This window comes from Geotrypetes seraphini, chromosome 2 (genome assembly GCF_902459505.1).
Source record: "Geotrypetes seraphini chromosome 2, aGeoSer1.1, whole genome shotgun sequence".
In the NCBI taxonomy this organism is placed as follows: Eukaryota; Metazoa; Chordata; class Amphibia; order Gymnophiona; family Dermophiidae; genus Geotrypetes; species Geotrypetes seraphini.
The window spans coordinates 508,540,296-508,557,101 of NC_047085.1; the positions used below are offsets into that span (position 1 = coordinate 508,540,296).

At 45.3% G+C, this 16,806-nt stretch overlaps 1 protein-coding gene across 2 annotated transcripts in view; it reads left to right on the forward strand.

The window, feature by feature from the left end:
* Positions 1–2,151: 2,151 nt before the first annotated feature.
* The window catches only part of LOC117354602 (zinc finger protein 850-like), a 78,752-nt gene continuing 64,097 nt past the window's right edge, over positions 2,152–16,806 (forward strand). Inside the window, exons 1-3 of one of the 2 annotated variants that reach the window (XM_033932390.1) lie at positions 2,152–2,276; positions 5,959–6,081; positions 6,454–6,580. In XM_033932390.1, the coding sequence (XP_033788281.1) occupies positions 2,274–2,276; positions 5,959–6,081; positions 6,454–6,580 (253 nt within the window). In that variant the 5' untranslated portion in view covers positions 2,152–2,273. Of the gene's footprint in view, positions 2,277–5,546; positions 5,590–5,958; positions 6,082–6,453; positions 6,581–16,806 lie in introns of those variants that run through there. The other variant, XM_033932388.1, reaches the window with a different exon arrangement.

Consider the following 16,806-nt stretch of genomic DNA (forward strand, 5'->3'; position numbering starts at 1 on the left):
GGAACTTTCCTGCTTTTCTTCTACTCATTTTAGTGCCTATCTTCATTCTACTCCTTCTCTTGCACCTGAGTCTCTTTCTATGAAAGTTTTACATCGACCCTTACGGAAGGTTTGGCGTTGGGTCTGTAAATTTCACACTCTCTCTCCTTCTGTTTCTCCCTTCCTTCCTATTCGTTTTAATGGTTCTTTCTTACCTGGGATTGATGGGCCGAGTTTTGCTCGGTGGGAAACAAGGGGCATTCAATATCTATTTCACTTGGTTACTGATGAAGGCGCCCCTAAATCTTTTGCTCAGTTGCGAACTGAATTTGATCTCCCTCCTACTGACTATTTTGCTTACATGCAAATCCATCATTATATCTCTTCCTTACCATCTAGCTCCTTGCAGGCTGCCTGTCATGAGACTTTGTCTACGGCCTTTACCTTTGGTTCTCAGCTGCCGGTCCCTCTCACGTTTCATCACCGCCACTTGAAGGATGAATGCCCTTTGTTTGACCATGCTAAGTTGCGTGATGCTTGGTCCGGTGATCTTGCTGTTGATTTGCCTTCTGATATTCTCCTTCAGGCTGTTCGTAGACTGCCTGCTTTTCGTAAATATGCTACCTTTTGGGAGCAGCATTTTAAATTGATTTTTCGTTTGTATGTTTCTCCTAAAAGGGCATATTTGGCTCACTTCCGTCCCCATGCAGCCTGCCTTCGTTGTCAGGCTCCGGAGGCCAGCTTGGGCCACATGTTTTGGACTTGTCCTCAGATACAACTTTTTTGGACTGCTATATTTGCTTTTGTGGAGAGTCTTTGGCATGTAACTGTTCGCAGTTCCCCTTTGCTTTTATTTGGGACTGTTCCTCACTACTTTCCACGCTCCAAGGGAGTTGCTGCTTTCCTCAAGTGGGCTATCCTGATTGCACTGAAATGCATCCTGCTCAAATGGCTTGCAGCTGAGGCTCCGGACTATTCCCTTTGGAGGAGTCGCATGATTTCTCTTTTGATGTGGGAGCGCAGGGATGTGACGGACTTGTCTTCTCGTCAAGGTCGTCTTTTCCAGACCACTTGGGAACCTTTCTGGAATACTTTGACCCCTCTGGCTCGTAGCCGGATACTTAACTGAAGCTTTGTCTGTACTTACCCTTTTGTACTCTTTTGTATGGTTTGTTACTTAGATTCTTTGTTACTTTGTGTTTCGAAGGAGGACCCAGGGGTGGGTACGATGGGAGGGGGGGTTTGGGGGGGGGGGTTGGGGGGGGGACTGGTTCTTTTGGGGACTATTTAAAATTTTGAGCTGGTTCTGTACTTTTGTGTTATCTTGCTGTGTTTTTGATTGCTCAATAAAATATATTTGACCATAAAATCTGGATCCATGGCCACCCCAAATCCTATCCCATTCCGCCCCACTGCCTTGCCCCCAGCCCCGCCTCCCTCAGCCTGTTTATTTGTCAGGAGGGCATCTGAGTCGGTGAAGGTGTAACATCACTATATTGCATCCGCTAACCCTATCTATAAATGCATTCTCTCCAGACATGTTATGATTTTTGAGAGTCGTAGAATCGCCTAACATCTGTGGCCCCTGTTTCTTTTTCCTGTGGCTCCTCCTTAATATTGTGGACTATTTCCTTATTTGTGTAATTTTCTCTTATTAGTTTACTGATTTCTTTATTTCAACTGGTATTTTGCTTGAATATTAAATATACAGTATGTGTGTGCTTGTATAAAAATGTAAAATATAAAAAAATAATTCCACTCCATTCTTTATAGTCTAAGATTGTATGTCATTTAAAAATGAAAAGGCTCTCTTTTGATGAATCTATGCTTTTCTTCTTTGAAATAATACTACATCCAAGTGTCTAGTGTGAAGTGACGCCATTCTGAAACAGGGCGAGGTCAGCGCACTGATTTCTAAGCCCCTGTGAAAGAATGCTGAATTATTCCCTCTCTCCCCCTTACCTGTCACAAATTAACCCTTATCTTAAGCAGTCCTTATTTGGAAAGGACATCAGCTGACAGGGATCAGGTTTTGTCTACGTGTTAATCAGGCATTGCCTACGTGCAGAGTTCAGAGTGACACGATGTAAATGCATGTGACTTTGTATTCTACCAATCATTAGTGATGTACACAAGGGAGTTACTATGATGTCATTAGCATAGAAGCATAATAAAAGGAGTTTGGAGCTTGCCACGGCAAAGCCTCTGCCTGACCTTTATCCTGCGTGTGTGTGTGCTGTGTTCCATCCCTACACTAGGGCAAGGGAAGAGCCGAACACATCATCTTCACAAATATGGTAAATTTTTCGTAAATGTATAGATTGGTTAATCTGGTTTTCAGTATCTGATGAGTTCAGGAATTGTTTTCATCTCATGTTTGTGGAATCTGTAAAAGGAACTTTCATGTGGTCTCTATAGTAGAGATCTGCACAGGAACAGGGATCCCCCTAGGTCCATGGAACTCCTGTGGGATTCCCCCTCAGATCCACGGGACTCCCGAGGGGATAGATACTGGTTCTCCAGGGTTCCCATAGAAATACCAGCCTACCTTTGTTCCAATGTTCCCTCTAAGCTTCTTGCTAATTTTCATGAAAGGGTGTCTGTGGTCCTTGATCTGGGGGGATCTAACCTAACCAACCCAGCCCTTTAGATCACCAGGGTTTTGGCTTGGGGGGTTGTTGGGGGAAGGGTCCTAGAGTTGGTGGGGTCTGACCCCCCTAGCCCGATAGACCACCGGGGTTTTGTTTCAGGGGCTTGGAAGAGTGTTGGGGGAGGGGAAGAGGGCTTTTGCTGCTCTTCCTGCTGGCTGATCAACTGAGCTGGCAGGGGAGGCCTCAAAGCTGCTCATTGGCGGCTTTGGAGATTCCCCTTCCAGCTCAACTGATGGCAACTGAGTCAGCAGGAGAAGCCCCGAATGGCCGAGTGGCAAGGGAAGCAGTACTGTGACTCAGTTGATTGGAGCAGGGAGAGCAATTCGAGACTGACAGGAGGGAGGAGCTGTACCCAGGAAGAGCAAGCACCAGGCACAGTTCCTCCTCTACCGGTGATTCTTCGTATGAATAGCATACATATAATTTGCATGCTATTATGCTGAGTATTACTGTGCAAAAAGAATTGCTCCCACCACGGTAATTTTTACCGTGATGTTGGAAGTTTGTGCATCCTGCCCATAATCTGTTTATTTTATCTGGATAATGGAGGTTTAGGCGACTCATCCAGGGTCACAAGTAGCTGCAGTGAGAATTGAACCTGGTCCCCTGCACTGACCATCGGGCTACTCCCTATGACGCTTTTGTGATGGAGACCACTGACTATTTTAGTGGCCAGTACTTTAAAGGGCCGTTTTACAAAACAGCAGCAAAACGTGGCCTTAGTATGCTTTCCCGCTCATTTCAAAAAAGAAAGAAGTCCAGAAAATGGCAGAGATCTGCCCAAGTGTCGATTTTCAAAACCAGCCTTTTTTCTAGTCGTCTTGCTAGACTTTTTTGTCTGCACTGCATCTAAAGTTTAGGGGGGTGGTTTGGAAGCATGTTATGGGCGAGAGTTGGGCGTGCTTAGCACTTGGACTTCTTGGGCCATAACCATTTCCCAAGATGTCCAGGATGCCATTTAGACGTCCAGAATTAGACCCGTTTTAAAAGATTCCCAAACTGACCAGATGACCACTGGATGCATGAAGGTATGATCCCCCCATTCCCCCAATGGTCACTGACCTCCCCCTTCCATCCCCTATTGCATAAAACAGTATATATCTGTCTTCTAGAAACAGAGAAACATGAAGGCAGATAAGGGGCCCATCCAGTCTGCCCATCCGCAAAATCCACTAGCTCCTCCTCTCCCTAAGAGATCCCACGTGCCTGTTCTGGAATGGAAAATCCTAGTAGAGCAGCAAGCAGGTATCTGAAGCAGTGAACCATAGAGAGGGGGATCCAGGCCCATATCACACTCTAGCCACTACATTAATGGTGGAAAGTGTGAGCCCACTGAAACTCACCCAAAACCTAATGTACTGCTATATAGGTGCCACCTGCAGTTATAAGGGCTATTGGGATGGTAGACAGGTGGGTATAGTAGGTTTTGGGTGAGTTTTAGAGAGGGAGGTTCTAGTGAAACATGTACTTAACACCCCCCCCCCAGGTTGCTTAAAGGTCCTTCTGTGGGTTCATTTGGGGCTATGATTTGCCCAGATGCCAATAACTTAGGTAATGTAAGCCATTTAGAGCCTTAGGCCCCTCCCTGGCGTATCTCAGTATGCACCAAGGAGGGAATGCCCGCCATTTTGAAGAGGCGGGTCTGCTGGCTGGAGGGAGTAGGCATCCCTTTGGCTAGCCTTTATAAACAAGGTAAGAAGAGCAGGGGTTCGTTGGAGGCATAACAGTGGCAGGGGGAGAGAGTGGGCATCCCTCCCGTTGCAGGTGGGTGTCGGGGGCTAGGTTGGCAGTGGGAGGGAATGGGCATTCCTCCCGCTGCTGAGGGGTATGGGCGGGTTGATTGGTGGTGGAAGGGAATGGGCATCCCTCCTACTGCTGGGGGAGTGTCTGTGGAGCTGCAGCAAAATTTTCTGGCAGGTAGTGCTGCCTGATTCACAATTCGAATCGATTCACCGATTCACTTCAGGTGAATCGATTTAAAACAAAAAAGAATCAGCCACCTGTTTTGGTGACTGACCCTCCCCCCTCTCCCCCTAAAGCAGGAGCGGCAGCGCTGCCTCTTGCTGGCCGGCTGCTGCTGCTCCTGCTTTAGAGGTTGAGGGGGGAGGTCAGTCGGGAAGTGCTGGTGTCTGAATTCCCCCCTAGTCTCCTGCGCATCCATTTACCTAATTCCAGCAGCAAAGCAGCCTGCAGAGAGGATTGCCAGTACATTAACGATCCTTGAAGGTTGCCATCGGCCTCCGGAGTTGTTGTTTCCTCTGCTGCGATCCTGCTTCTGACATCAGAGTAGTGGCGGGACCGCGGCAAAGGAGACAGTTCTCTCTGCAGGCTGCTCCACTGCTGGAATTAGGTAAATGGATCTGTGGGAGATCAGGGGGGAACACACAGGCCTTTGGAGGGGGGGGGGGGTACAGGCCTTCAGGGGGATAGGCAGGACAGGTCTTCAGGGGGGATGGTGTAGGCCTTCAGGGAGGGGTCCTGGTGTAAAAGTACACGGAGGGAGGGAAGGAGGGGTTGAAAGAGACCTGTATATGCTGGACTTTGGGGGGGAAGAAATAAAGGGTCTAAAACAGGCGAGGGAGAGAGATAGTGGAGAATGGGATTTAGAGAGGGAAGGAACAGAAAAGGAGAGAAGTTGGACGCAAGGGATGGGGGGGGGATAGACATACTAGATAGGAGGGTAGTTGGGAAGAGAAAGGGAGAGATGGTGGATCCTGGGGTATTAGGTATGGAGGAATAGATGAAGGATGAAAGGGTAGTTGAGAAAAGGTGGATCTGGGGATGAAGACGGAAAAAAAAAAAAAAGATGCCAGACCTCCAGGGAAGGGAAACGGAAGATGGATGGTTAGCAGGAAACCCTAGAAAGCCCATCTCATGTTGGCATCAAGTGATTAATAGAGTAAGGTTTCCCCTAAATGGCATGATTGATGTGGGGGAGCTGTTACTGTCTGAGTGCCAGGTAAGAAATAGGAGACCTCACAGAAAGGAGAGATTTATGTTCCAAGTGCCAGTGTGAGAAGGAACTGTGGTTGGAGAGAGAGAGCAAACTAAGGCTCCAAGGCTTTCTTCCTTTCTACCCTTGAGTGGATGAGGAGAGATTCTGTTTAATGCAGCTTTAGGAGGGGTCACACAACCCAGGCTGACAAGGTTAGAGGGCGGACCCTTCTGTGACTTCCCCCCCAGGGACCATTCTGACCAATCAGCACTGAAAGCGATTGGAGACCGTGCGTCAGTCAGTGAGAAGATCCGCCTCTCCGTTGTGACGTCATCGGTCTGTGCCAAATAGGCAATCTCTTGTTAACGCTTTCTTTGTTTCTCTTGTTTGCAGATAAACCGGAAATCTCCAGCTCTAAATCTCCGTCTCTGCCCTTCTCTCCCTCCCTCCAGCGCTGCAAGAGGCCAGAAAAAGAGCCTCCAGGTCAGGCAAATGCCTGCAAGAGCTTCTGCGCAGGTAGGAGACTGGCCCTAACATCCTGCCCCTGCTGCACTTTTCTCATCTGGGATCCTAAGCAGTCCTGGGGCTGGACACTGGCACTTTGGGCCTCTTGTCTAGTTGCTCTGCTCCTTTTCTGGGACACAAATCTCTCTTCAAATAAATATGACCCTTCTCTGAGCCTGTGTTATGTGACACTGAATTATATACTCACAAAAATATGTTCCTCTGCTCTGCTGAGCCCCAGTACTGGGTGATGAGAAATATAACCCCATTGTGGGACTGTGTCTTATGCAAACTTTTCCCTACCCCAATGGGCACCAGCATTGGGAGATCTGGTGGTCTAAGCAATGCTGAAGATTCTGAGTGTGTTTCTGCTTTGTATTTCAGATGCCTGTAAAGTTTGAGGACATCGCTGTCTCTTTCTCCCAAGAGGAGTGGGAGTATTTGAATGAAGAGCAGAAGGAGCTCTACAGGGAGGTGATGGAGGAGAATTATCAGACCCTGATCTCACTGGGTAAGGGATGATATTACTTTTTTTAAAAAAAATCAATATTGAGACATCATTATAAAGTCAAAAACTACACTGATAACCTTTAAAATCCAAGAAACTAATGCACCAATATTTCTGGATTGTCTTCTAATATTCTCCAGTTAGGACACTTAGATCAACAGAACAGCATCTGCTGACTATCCCCTCTTTAAAAATAATAGGTACTAGGAGATCTACTATTTTTTCGGATATAGCACCTCAGATCTGGAACACTTACCAATTTACTTACGTGGTGAATCCTCACTCAAAAAATTTAAAAGCTCTTTAAAAAGTTACTTTTATATAAGGGACACATTGAGACATAGTTAACATAATTCATTTATCATTAATGCATATGCTCATAATACCTAATTTTAATCAGATTTTACGTATAGGTCACAATCTCCTTTACCTTCTCCTCTAGGCTTAGCCATGCTTTCAAGATTATTTTTATTACCCTCCAGTTGTTGTTTTTTTCCCTAAATGTTTCTCTATTTTCTTTAAAGATTGTAGTTCACCCTCCTTTCCTTTTGTACTGGTAAATATTTGTACGTATATATTGTATGTTTATTTGTGTAAAGTTCTTTTATTGTTTGTCTCCTACTTTTAAACTGTCATACGCATTGAAGTACAGTATTTGACATTGCGTGTACAACAATTTTTAATAAACTCTTAAAACCATATGAAGATAGATGATAAAATCACACAGCCAAAATATTTATATTAATGCTCAAAATAATATTATGTAGAAGCACCAGCACGCTCAGTCGATCACATCAGTGAAAAAATAAACAGCAATTGACGTCTCCCTTCATAAATTGGCACATGTCAATCACAGGTGCTTTAAACTACATAAATAAGAACATAAGATGTTGCCTCCGCTGGGTCAAGACCAGAGGTCCATCGCGCCCAGTAGCCCGCTCCTGCGGCGGCCCATCAGGCCATGACCTGTAAAGTGATCCTTTGTCTGAAACCCTTCATTCCCCTTTTTCCTTCTATCTATAACCTTTCATAGTCCTATCTCTACCTCTATCTGTATCCCTCAAATCCCGAATCCTTCAGGAATTTATCCAATCCCTCTTTGAAACCCCGTAATGTACTCTGTCCTATCACAACCTCCGGAAGCGCATTCCAGGTGTCCACCACTCTCTGGGTGAAAAAAGAATTTCCTAGCATTGGTTCTGAACCTTTCAATTTCTCTGAGTGCCCCCTTGTTCTTGTGGTTCCCAATAGGCTGAAGAAATCTGTTCCTCTCCACCTTCTCTAAGCCTTTCATGATCTTGTATGTCTCTATCATGTCTCCTCTGAGTCTCCGCTTCTCCAGGGAGAAGAGCCCCAACCTTTCCAACCTGTCTGCGTATGGAAGGTTTTCCATACCTTTTGTCATTTTTGTCGCTCTTTTCTGAAACCCTCTCAAGTATCGCCATGTCCTTCTTTAGGTACGGTGACTAATATTGGACACAGTACTCCAGATGCGGGCGCAACCATCGCACGATACAGCGGCATGATGACTTCCTTCGTTCTGGTTGTGATAACCCTTCTTAATAATACCCAACATTCTGTTAGCTTTCTTTGAGGCTGCTGCGCATTATGTCCGTTGACTTCATTGTTGTATCCACCAGCACACCCAAGTCTTTTTCAAGGTTACTTTCCCCTAGTACTAATCCCCCCATTTTGTAGCTGAACATCGGGTTCCTTTTCCCTATATGCATGACCTTACGTTTCTCTACATTGAAGTTCATCTGCCATTTTTTTGTCCATTTCTCCAGTTTGTTCAGGTCCCTTTGTAGGTCTTCACATTCCTCCATGGTTCCAACCCTGCTACAGAGTTTAGTGTCATCTGCAAATTTTATAACTTCACACTTCGTCCCTGTTCTAGGTCATTTAATAAATACATGAACAGCAGCGGTCTGAGTACTGACCCCTGCGGTACACCGTGAGTGACCCTCCTCCAGTCCGAGTAGTGTCCCTTCACTCCAACCCTTTGCTTCCTGCCTGCCAACCAGTGTTTAACCCATCTGTGTATGTCCCCTTCCACCCCGTGGTTCCACAGCTTCTTGAGTTCATGGGGTACCTTGTGAGAGGCTTTTTGGAAGTCGAGATAAATGATGTCTATGGGTTCCCCTTTGTCCATCATGGCGGTTTATCCCCTCAAAGAAGTGCAGTAAGTTCGTTTGGCACGATCTTCCTTTGCAGAAGCCATGTTGGCTCGCTTTCATTAGTCCATTTTTTTTCTATGTTCTCACAGATGCTGTCTTATCTACCATTTTGCCCGGAACCGAAGTCAAGCTTACCAGCCTGTAGTTTCCCGGGTCACCTCTCGATCCCTTTTTAAAGATAGGTGTAACATTTGCTATTTTCCAGTCCTCCGGGATCTCCCCAGTTTTCAAGGATAGGTTGCAAACTCGTTGGAGTATTTCCGCTATTTTGTTCTTAGTTCTTTTAATACCCTTGGGTGGATTCCGTCTGGGCCCGGTGATTTGTCGCTTGTCAGTCTCTCTATTTGTTGGAGGACATCATCATGGCTTACCTCTATTGTCGACAGTTTTTCTTCTTGATCTCCATTGAAGATCTCTTTGGGTTCTGGTACATTGGATGTGTCCTCGTTTGTGAAGACTGACAAGAAGAACTTGTTTAACCTATCAGCTACCTCTTTTTCCTCCTTTACCACTCCTTTTCTGTCTCCGTCATCCAACGGTCCTACTTCCTCCCTCTCCGGCTGCTTCCCTTTGGCGTATCTGAAGAACGATTTTGAAATTTCTTACTTCACCGGCCAGTCTGTATTTGTATTCTCTTTTCGCTCTCCTGACCACTCGATGACATTCTTTCTGGTGTTTCCTGTGTTCCTCCCAGTTTTCCCCGGTTTTGGTTCTTTTTCCATTTTCGGAATGAATTTTTTTCTTGTCTCCTATCGCTTTCTTCACTTCATTGGTTATCCATACCGGGTATTTTGTTCGATTTTTTTTTTTATTTTTTTTTTTCACTCTTTTCTAAACTGAGGATGTACAGATTCTGTGCTTCTTGCACTGTGATCTTGAATAAGGACCAGGCTTTCTCCATGGTCTCTGTTTTTCTTGAGCTGGTCCTGAGTTTCTTTCTCACCATTGCACTCATAGCGTCATAGTTCCCTTTCTTGAAGTGAGCGCTGTTGCTGTGGTTTCTCTTCCCTTTGATGTTTCTACTTCTGATTTGTACTGGATCATGTTGTGGTCGCTGTTACCATAGTGGTCCTACTACTTCCACTTCCTTTGCAGGCCCCCTAGCCCACTGAGGATTAGGTCAAGAGTGGCATTTCCTCTCGTTGGTTCCTTAACGAGCTGTTCAATGAAGCAGTCCCTCACAGCCTCTAGGAATTCTGTTTCCCTCGCGCAGTTGGAGTTTCCAATACTCTAGTCTATCCTGGGGAAGTTGAAGTCCCCCATTACCATCACGTTTCCGTTTTTGCATTCTTGCCTCAATTCTGCTTCCAGCTCTTTGTCGTTTGCTTCTGTTTGTCCAGGTGGACGATAGTACAGTCCCAATTTTATGTCAAATCCATTTCTTCCTGGTAATTTAACCCATAATGATTCCAGTCGTTCTGCCTTCAATGCCTATCCACTCTGATCGAGTGAATGGTGTCCTTTATATATAGTGCTATTCCTCCACCCTTCTTGTGAGTCCTATCTCTTCTATAGAGTTTGTACCCTGGTAGTACTATGTCCCATTTGTTTTCCTCATTCCACCATGTTTCCGTGATTCCAATGATGTCTAGGTCCTCTTTTTTGGCCGTGAGTTCTAGCTCACCCATTTTGGTCTTTAGGTTCCTTGCATTTGCGTACAAGCAATTTAAGTCCTGTTTTTTCTTTTTCCTGCTGTTTTTCCCTGTGATTCGCTCCTTTTACCGTCCCCCTCATGAGCTTCCAGCCCCTGATTTCTGTTCCTTTCTTCATCTTTTCCGTCCGCAACCTGTTTCCTCATTTTCACCTGTTCTTCTAGCTCTTGCTGTTTGCTCTTCTTTTTGTTCTCTAGTTTCTCTTGTTCCGTAGACTCATGATGTTCATCTTTTGTTTCTTCCCAGCATTTCTCCCGCTCAGTATCTTCTTTGGATACTCTTGTCCGAACCGTCAACGTCAGGTCAACTGTCGGCTTTCCCCTTTTTCTTAGTTTAAAGCCTGCTCTATTCCTTTCTTGACGTTGTTCGCTAGCAGTCTCATTCCTGCCATGCTCAGGTATAGTCCGTCCCTCCTGAAGAGCTTGTTCTTCCCCCAAAAAGTTGTCCAGTTCCTCACAAAGTGGAATCCCTCTTCTTCGCACCATCTCCTCAGCCATGCATTTATTGCTTGTAGTTCAGTCTGCTTCTTCACGGCTGCCCTCGGTACTGGGAGGATCTCTGAGAATGCTATCTTCTGTGTCCTCAGCTTCAGTTTCCTTCCCAGGATCTTGAACTGTTCTGTTAGCGTAGTCCTGCTGTAATTTCTCCTGTTGACATCATTTGTTCCAATGTGGATTATCACTGCTGTCTCTTCCGTCTCTGCTCCTTCCAGGATCCTCTCGATTCTGTCGGTGATGTCCTTCGTTCTTGCTCCTGGGAGACAGGTCACTAGCTGTTCTTCTCTCCTTCCTGCTATGTGACTGTCCACTTCTCTCAGGATTGAGAGTCTCCCACTGTGATTGCAGATTTCCCCTTTTTCAGCTTCCTCACTGGTCTCAAGTCTGTATTCTCGGTGTGGTTCAGTACTTCTCCTTCAGGGTACCAGTGAGTCTTTGCCTCCTCTGCTTGCTCGATTCTTCCATGAGGTCCTTCATCCTTGGTGTCTGTTGGTTCCTGTCTTCCATCTCGTGTGGGCGTAGCTTCCTTGTTCCAGCGCTGCTGATGATCCTGTTCTTCCACCCTCCTGTAGGCCTCCTCGATGAATCTCTCAAGCTCCCTTACTTGCTCCTCTATGTGGCTCTCTCTTGTGGGGTCCTCAGCTGTCTTGAACAAGTCTTCCGAGATGTAGAGTCCCTCCAGCTCCCGAACACTGCACTGTAGTCAACAGACTTCCTTCTTCAGGCTTTCCAGTTCCTGACACCGACCGCATATGTACGCCTGCCTTCCCGAGGGGAGGTAGTCGTACATATGACACTCCGTGCAGTACACTGGGAAGCTCCTCTGGGTTCCTGCTGCTTCCATTTCCCTTTCTTTTTAGTCCACTAAGTGTTCTCTCCTCTTGCTTTTGCGTGCGTGTGTGTGCTCTCTCTTGTGCTTGGCTCTTTCTTGCCTACTTTGTCTGCCGCTTTTTGCTTGTGAGTTAGTGCTGTCCTCTCTTGGGCCTACCTCTTTCTTGTCTCAGGAGCCTGATGCCTCTTTATCCTTTCCTGTCTTGTGTGTGTCTTTTGTGTGTTCTCTCTTTGTGCATGTGCCCGCTTCTTCCTTACGTTACTGTTATTTTCTGGTGTTCTGGAGTCTTTAGCTGTCTTTGCTCAGCCCTTCTTAAGGCCCCTCGCAAAGGCACTCTCGCTAAGGCAAGCGCGCCGAACGACTGTGCGCTGTTGGCTCCCCCCCTTTTAAGGGGGAGTCCGGGCTGAGATGTTGCTGACGCGGTGGGGGTGGGCGGAGCTTCCTCTTGCCTGCCCCTGGCTCGCTGCTCTCCTCTACCCTGGCTCGCTGCTCGCCTGTACTTCCTCCCTTGCTCTTCTCTCCTCTCTTCTCCCCGGCTCCTTCTGTTGCTCTGATCGAGCTAAACTCGCGGCCGCGGCTCCCCTCCTTTTAAGAGGGAGTCCGGGCTGAGATGTTGCTGATGCGGTGGGGGGTGGGCGGAGCTTCCTCTCGCCTGCCCCTGGCTCGCTGGTCACCTGTACTGCCTCCCTTGCTCTTCTCTCCTCTCCCCGGCTCCTTCTGTTGCTCTGATTGAGCTAAACTCGCGGCCGCAGCTTCCCTCCTTTTAAGGGGGAGTCCGGGCTGAGATGTTGCCGACGCGGTGGGGTGGGCGGAGCTTCCTCTCGCCTGCCCCTGGCTCGCTGCTCTCCTCTGCCCTGGCTCGCTGCTCGCCTGTACTGCCTTCCTTGCTCTTCTCTCCTCTCTTCTCTCCAGCTCCTTCTGTTGCTCTGATCGAGCTAAACTCGCGGCCGCGGCTCCCCTCCTTTTAAGGGGGAGTCCGGGCTGAGATGTTGCTGACGCAGTGGGGGTGGGCAGAGCTTCCTCTCGCCTGCCCCTGGCTCGCTGCTCTCCTCTGCCCTGGCTCGCTGCTTGCCTGTACTGCCTCCCTTGCTCTTCTCTCCTCTCTTCTCCCCGGCTCCTTCTGTTGTTCTGAAATGTTATCCATATTCACAGAAAATGGTATAGTAATCTTTATTATTTTTTTTTTGTTTTGCCTTTCTAAATCTTAAAGACAGTGATTTGTAATTGAAACTTGATTCTTGGGGTTATGGCAGCCAGTGTATTTATTTGATTAATTTTCTATCTTGTTCGCTGCTAAGAGCTTGGAACAGGTTACAGGTTGACATACATAATATACACAGGAGGATTGTGAAGATCTGCAACAGGACATAAACATGCTCGAGAAATGGGCCGTGACATGGGAAATCAAGTTTAATGTGGATAAATGTAAGGTGATGCATGTTGGTAACAAAAATCTTGTACACGAATACAGGATGGCTCATGCAGTACTCAGAGAACTCCCCCCCCCCCCAAGGAAAGAGACTTGGGAGTACTGGTCAACAAGTCTATGAAGCCGTCCGCTCAATGCAAGGCGAAAAGAATGCTAGGAATGATTAAGAAGGGGATCACGAACAGATCGGAGAAGGTTATCATGCTGCTGTATCGGGCCATGGTACTACCCCATCTGGAATATTGCGTCCAGCACTATTCGCCGTACTTGAAGAAGGGTCATATGGGTCCAGAGAAGAGCGACTAAAATGGTTAAAGGGCTGGAGGAGTTGTTGTACAGTGAGAGATTTGTGAAACTAGGCCTCTTCTCCCTTGAAAAGAGGAGACTGAGAGGGGACATGATAGAAACATTCAAGATAATGAAGACTTAGTAGATAAAGACAGGTTGTTCATTCTCTCCAAGGTAGGGAGAACGAGAGGGCACTCTCTAAAATTAAAAGGGGATAGATTCCGTATAAACGGAAGGAAATTCTTTTTTACCCAGAGAGTGGTGGAAAACTGGAATGCTCTTCTGGAGGCTGTCGTAGGGGAAAACACCCTCCAGGGATTCAAGACAAAGTTAGACAAGTTCCTGCTAGATCAGAACGAACACAGGTAAGGCTAGACTCAGTTAGGGCTCAGGTCCTTGACCTATGGGCCACCGCAGGAGCGGACTGCTGGGCACGATGCACCACTGGTCTGAATCAGCAGCGGCAATTCTTATATTCTTATGTTCTTACACACAATAAAGTGAAAAATAAAAATTGTACTGTCAACTTCATAGAAGCACAACAGAAAACATATTATACAGTTCACAGGTTTTACAGTACAAGTTTTTTGATACAGTTTTTATGCTAATTCGACGCATACTAGGGATTGTGGTAGACCAGCCCAGTTTGGCTGGCTTGCCCAGGAAGGTTAACACATATACAGCTAAGACACAATTCCATATAAAGAGAATTTGTATTTGTTATCGTTTGCCTCACACAAAATAGAATGAATTTAGCTTACCACAGCCAAGCACATATGGGCACTGGTCTATTTTCTCAAGGCCTGCTCTCTCCGCCTATCTCTAAGGAAAACTTGAGAGTTCCTCTTTCTCCCTCGGGAATCTCTAGAATGAACCCAGTATGGGTAGAAATACCTCTCTCCTGTGAGTCCCGCCCAAGTGATTCAACACTGAGCTCCATAGCCCATTGCATTCTGGGACCTATAGTTCCAGATTTGATTAATATCTCCTGCTGCCCAGGGGTATAATATTTGCATGGGGGAGGGAAAACCCCTTAATTTGTTACAGGAATCTAATACCAATATACATAGTATTCAGTTTATAGGTTACAATTTGCCATAGTTACAGAGCAAGGATTTTCAATACAAGTTTTATCCTAACTTGTCACATACTAGAGATCTAATACCAATATACATAATTTGTAGTTTACAAGATAAATTTGACAGTTATAATGCAAGATTTATCCTAACGTGACACATATCGAGGATCTAGTACCAAAATACATTATTATTTCTTTGTAATCTATCAGCCTTAGGTGGTAGAGTTTGGTGAAGAGGTATGGTTTTATTGCTTTTCTAAAGCTGAAGACTCCTTCTAGGGATCTGATCTGTGGGGGTAGTTGATTCCAGTGGCTTGGTATGAAGTAGGAATTGGAATGTTGTTTGGTAGTTTGCAGTTAAAGGAAATGACCAGGGGATGTTTTAAGGCATATTTCGTCATACGAAGGAAGCTTAATTGTTGTGTAGCCCGGGTTTTGAACGCTAGCATCAGTCCTTTGAAGACACAGGATTTAGCTACAGGCAGCCAATGATAGAGCCTGGGAAACAGGGTCATGGGCGTGGAGGTTTTTTAGAAGTCTGATTGACGCATTTTGTACATGCTGTAGGCATCGTATATTCACTGTGAGATCACTGAATAGGGTGTTGCAGTAGTCCATGCAGGAGAGGACTAAGGTAGTTGGATGAAGTTAGACTCAGAAAAGTAATTCCTTATTTTTTGGAGCTGACATAGGTAGTAAAATGAGGAAGATAGCACCTGAGCGATATGGTTGGAAAGCGACAGGCTAGAGTCAAGGAGTATTCCTTGGATGAATGCATGGTCCTTTGCAGTTATGGTAATTGAGTCCCAGTGTAGTGAGAGATGGGTGTGGTTGCAGTGCTCTTTGCAGATCCAAAGGAGTTCTGTTTTGGAGAGGTTTAATTGTAATTTGTTTTCAGATATCCCATTTTTGATTTCCGAGAGGCATTTTAGGAGTTTTGTGATCTGGGCATCACAGGCTTCTCCTAGCAGTAGGTATAGTTTCATATAGTAGGGTTGTAGGTGTTCTGATTTCCATAGTTTGTTTATGAGTCTTACTGTTGTATTTTGGACTAGTTGTAGATGTTTTAGAGCAAAGAACTAGTGTTACGTTACAGTAGTCTAGTCAGGATAGGATTAGGGATTGCACTAAGAATCGGAAAGCCTCTGTTTCAAAGTATTTTCTAATGAATCTAAGCTTTCTCATCATAAGGAAAGATTATTTTAGTATTGATTGTACGTGGCTCTTCATGGATAGGTGGCTATCAGTTTCTACTCCTAGGATTCAGGATGGTGACCTTAAATATAGATCCACACAAGGTTAATCATACAAAGATTAGGTGACTAAATGAAGGAAAGAATCTCAGAATTGCCACTCCATGGATCATAGTAATATTATCCATATAGGAAATTGTGGCATGGGTATCTTTCATCGATCCAAAACCTTCATATTGACTATTTTTGTCAATTTAATAAATTATTACTACTGTACTCAAAAGTTATTTAATACGTGATAGAAATTTTTTTTTTACTGATACCAGTCAGCTAGTGTATTTTGTACCATAGAAAACACAATTTGTAGTCTCAACCAATGTTAGCGGTTCTAGACACTCAATGCTATAGCTCAATTTTGGACATATATAGCAAAGACTCGGAATAAAAAAATCAACATTTTGTGCAATCTAGGATCACAACCAGCATCAATAGTTGTAAAGGTGAGCACTTATCTTTTGCTTAAACTTGCGTCAATCAGCTGCATAGAATCTGCTGCTATAGCCCCAATCAGTATCTGTCCGACGGGGACCCATTTTGCCGCTAACAAGCGGCTTCCTCGGGGTTTACAAATCGGGCTACAACTGAAAATAAAGAAAAATGTTAGTCAGTCATTGCCATAATTCTAACAGTTGAAGTAAAAAAGCTGTACTTACTTTTAGCATTAACACATCATACTCTATGACACAAAAGTGCAGTTGTAAAAATGGCGCTTATAATAGCATGAATGCTGAGAAATGCACAGTAAAGTGAATGATGTGATCGTGTCTCATTGGTTTAAAAACTCCCTCAGCGGTACCATTATGTCGATGAAACAAACTGACCAATCCATAACTATATTTAATCCATGCGGATGCATGCTTTTCAGAAGGTAAATCCACCTTAATTCTTTCTGTTTAAGTCTTTTTACCTTGTCCCCTCCGCTTAAAGATTTGGGTTCCTGGTCAATAGCAAGACATCAGAGATCCTGAAATTTATGTTGAAATAATGCACAATGTTCAACTATAACCTCTGAGTTACGATTCC